The sequence below is a fragment of the Dromiciops gliroides genome, chromosome 1 (genome assembly GCF_019393635.1).
Source record: "Dromiciops gliroides isolate mDroGli1 chromosome 1, mDroGli1.pri, whole genome shotgun sequence".
Lineage (NCBI taxonomy): Eukaryota > Metazoa > Chordata > Mammalia > Microbiotheria > Microbiotheriidae > Dromiciops > Dromiciops gliroides.
In genome coordinates, this window is record NC_057861.1 from 561,807,344 (window position 1) to 561,811,664 (window position 4,321).

Here is a 4,321-nt window from a genome sequence, read left to right on the forward strand (position 1 = left end):
CTAGACAAAACTTTCCTCTCTCCCTTTTCTATATTGTTATTAACATATTGTTAGTTAGCATACGTTATTATATTCTGTTATTTTTGACTGTTTCATCAAGGAAACGCCCCATTTCTTGAAGAAACAAAACGGGGACTGGAATGACTGGAATGACGCCACCTGCTGGAGACATACTGTAGAAGAGCTCCAACTGAATGGATGGATGACTGAAGTCCCACTGATTCTAATAGTGGCTTCATAAGAAATGTTCAAAACAGTGAGCCTGGCAACTTGTCAAGTTTATGCCTTGACTTGACATCCTACTTTGTAGTTGACCTACACATTAGTTGGGATTGAGTGTCTGTCAGTTGTACTGCTGGACCTTTGATTCTGCTAGAGTACAAGGGAAGAAATGGAATGATCATTCTAACAAAGGTACGCAATAGGGTTGCTTGAAACTTGCTAGGCCTTCTCAAGTCCCCCAAAAGACAGTGGAACCAAGAGGTTGATACAGAGCGAAGGCCTGTCATGTTCCAGAACTACATTTCTATCCCCACTGAATGCCCAACTGGTTGGGTGGCAATTGAAGCTAATAACACTTAATTACTGAGCTGCCTCTTTGGGGGAATCATGGCATCTGGAAGATCTCTGATGAATAGCATATGCCACCTCCATGTCTGCTCCTCAAGGAACACCAGTCATCATCCTGGAAAGGTCAGTGGACCTCCCTTGACATCAATGGGTGCATCAGACCATGGGAATCCAGGCCGCAGGTGACACCTAATACATCTGGAACAAACCCACAATTCTCCTGGTCAGCAAGTCTTAAGGAGACCTGTGGTTTGGATTATGGCATTGTGCCTACAACCGAGAGGAATGGAATCACAAAACTTTTAACTTCTCTGCCAATCATCCCAGGGAGGAAACAGGGGCACATACTTACTGGAACACAAATGACTGCGAGACTACCCGATGACAAATTTAGCTCACAGAATTAAAAACTCTCCAAAGCAAGGACAGCACTGAGAAGGCCACTTTCCACCAGGACTAGTCACCAGCAGAATAGCCAGTAAATTCCGTTATTCCTCAGCTTCCAGCCTCACAGCAAACATGCATTCTGTTACCATGGTGAAAAACATCCCCCAAGAATGCAGACCTCAGAGCAGCAAATCTGATGGGATTTGCCCTCAGGGACTCCAGAGGACTACAAGGCAGACCTCCATGCCTAAACCCCATGTTCATTTCATCCCCTGATCCTCTCATGGGCCCTGGTAACAGAATTTAATATGGGAAGAGTTCATTGGGAGGCTAGCTGCAATTTGGGACTCAGAAAACAACAGGGGACCTCTAGGTCCTGAGCCTCCTCTCTTCCACACTGCCCCCTCTCCAATTCTTTCTTCCAGACTGATAACAAATGAGAGTAAAAAGCCTCATTTAAAGAATAAACAAAAAAACAGGGTATCAGATAAGGACAAAGAAAAGCAAGCAAGACACACCATCTGTAAACTTGTCCACCAGACTCAGCTGCCTCCTTTGGCTCTCTCTAACCCCCTGCTGGTCCTTGTTTAACTCTCTCACCTGCCACCTTGAACTCTCCTCTCCCTCCCTCCCTCCCTCCCCCTCCCTCCCTCCCTCCCTCCCCCTCCCTCTCCCTCTCCCTCTCCCTCTCCTCCCTCCCCCTCCCCCTCCCCCTCCCCCTCCCACTCCCCCTCTCTCTCTCTCTCTCTCTCTCTCTCTCTCTCTGTCTTCTTCTGGTCTCCCCCCCTCCCTCTTCTCTGCCCCCCAGAATAAAAACCCCTTCTCTCTCAGGAAACCTGGGCTAACCACCCACACGTCCCAAGGCAATTAGCTGGCATCCCTAGGTGCAGCACCCAAGGACGCCCAGGGCACTGGGTTTCCTTGCATACCCCTGCTTGGTAGAAGGAGCTCAGGTTTTCTGTGCATAGCCCGCTGAGCAGATGGAGCCTGGGTGTGCTAGGGGTGGAGGGAGCTATGCGGGGCGTGCCCAAGGCTTTCTAATTTTAGCAAAAAATGGGGTCCCCAAATCGCAATTCTTTTTTTTCCAGAAAAAAAGGAATTTATTTTTATTCAAGTAACTGCATATAGGAAACCAGACTGGGGGGGGGGGCTCACACCAGTCTGGGACCACCCCTTCACCCACTTCAGCTGGCCCTCCTTCCCTTAACCCTCCCAATTTGAAGATTACCAAAGGAGGGACTCAGAGAAGTGGGGGTGGGCAGCACCCCTGGGGCCCACCTCCCCAACGATGTCACTGTTTTAGTAAACTGGGCCTGGTGTCCACTCTTATCTCCCCAAGCCCTCCTTGTGATAATTTGGGGATCATGAGCAGGGTGGATGGGGAAGGGTTAGAGGGCAGGTGAACATGAGAACCAACAAAACTGCAGGGCTGAGTGTCTGGAAGCCAGAATGCAAGAACAAAACCGTTTAAAAAAGAAAAACCAACAAAACGTGTTCAGAGTTAGATCGTGAATGGAGGGAAGATGTAACCAGCTCCTAGGGGCAGGGGGATGGCATTCTGAAAGGATAGGTGGGGGCTGAGGAGGAAATATCATTGCAAAACATGCATTCCAAAGGCAAAACTCAGAGGCCCAGGAAGGCCAGCCCAGGATTGGGGAAAATTAAAAGGATTGTCCAGTCCCTCTTCTCCCTAGATCTCCTGAGCAGCAAGGAAACAGGAATCAGGCCCTCTCCCTTCCCCTTAGCTACTTCTCAATTCATGCCCAACACCCTGGACTCCAGCCCAGCCCCATTCCCGTTTGATGCTCAGGAAATGCCAGATTGTAGAGCAGACAGGAGGGGGGGGAAAGGGTAGGTATTGGGCTCCCCCTTCTAACTCCCAGTAAAAAGTCTCCTCCCACCTCCACCCTTGGGACCAAGCTTGACTAGGTAGAAAGGTAGGAGGGATGGTATGATATAGAATATCCCCAGGCAGAAGTCAGTTGAAGCTGAGCTCTTAGGATCAAGATAGTCGGACATCTGTCCTTCCCTCTCAAACCCTTGAGTTGGGGTGGGCAACGGGGGAGATGGGAAAACAGGAACCCTGGTCCCATTCCAGGGGGCAGAGACAAAGAAACGGGTGTTGGCAGCTAAGTCAAAAGGTTAGCTCTGTCCAGGGAAGCAGGAATACAAAAGAAATCCCAATCCTGGGAAAGAGTGGGTGGGTCGATGGGTGGGTCGATGGATGGATGTAGGAGGTATGGATGTGGGAGGTGGGGGGAAGAGGCAGAGCACCTCAACCACCTGCTGCCTGCTCCACCCTGCCCAGCACAATCCACGTGGAGCTGGTGGCCAGCATTAGTGTGAGCTTGTCCAATGTGTGAATGGAGAGGCATTTCCCTGGTAGAGCGGTTATTTCTCTCGCCAGTAGAACCAGGAAGGACAGACTGAGGGAAAGGAAAGTGGAGATTTAAAGCAGATCAGCATTTTTCTGTCTAGTCCCAGAAGGAAAGGGCCGCCGAGCCGTCGTCCTCATCATCACCCAGGGGAATGAGGTGGCGCGATACTAGCAGACCTGGTCACTGCTCCTCCTGCAAAGACTCCTGGGATATCCCTCTTCCTCTTCTTTCTCCTCTTGGTTTGCTCCCTGGTGCAGCGGTGGTTTTCCGGCCTTTTGCAGCCCCCTCGTTCTGACTCCCCTTCGGTGGGCCCCGAGGTCTCTTGGGAGTTGGTGCCTCACTGGGTTCCTTTGGAGGTTGTTTCCGGGGTCGGCCCCGCCCTCTCTTCTCAGACCCATCTTTCTCCAGTTTGGAGGCCAGAGGCTGGCTGGACCTTGAACTAGATTCACTCATCTTCCCCCTTCTCTAATGAGAGGTGGTAAAGGGTGGGGGTGGGGTGCGGCAGCGGGCCGGCTTGGGTGCTTAGCTCCGGTTGTGGGGGAGCAAGGAGGACTGCCCCCGAATGACCTCCTCAGCTTCCCTGCTCAGCCATCACTGCAGCTACAGCTGCCACTGCTGCAATAAAAAAAGCAATAAAGGCCTTTCTCATACCAAAGCTGCCTCTGAAAGAGCTTCTTTTCTTTTCTGGTGAGGCAATTGGGGTTAAGTGACTTGCTGGGTCACACAGCTAGTAATTGTTAAGTGCCTGAGGGCATATTTGAACTCAGGTCCTCCTGAATCCAGGGCCACTGCTCTATCCACTGCACCATCTAGCTGCCCCTGAAAGAACTTATTTTCTGAAGGTGCTCTGTACCTGTTTCTCACACTAGTGTTTAGCATAACACCTGGCACATAGTAAGTAAGTGCTTCATAAATGCTTGTTAGTTTACTGACACACAAGCAAATCACTTAAGCCCCATCTGACTCAGTTTCCTAATTGTAAAATA

At 50.4% G+C, this 4,321-nt stretch overlaps 1 protein-coding gene across 1 annotated transcript; it reads right to left on the reverse strand.

Annotated features, from left to right (window-relative positions):
- Positions 1–3,515: 3,515 nt before the first annotated feature.
- LOC122751829 (high mobility group protein HMG-I/HMG-Y-like) lies at positions 3,516–3,788 on the reverse strand. The gene has a single exon (XM_043999008.1). The coding sequence runs from the start codon at positions 3,786–3,788 to the stop codon at positions 3,516–3,518; it is 273 nt and encodes a 90-aa protein (XP_043854943.1).
- Positions 3,789–4,321: the final 533 nt, after the last annotated feature.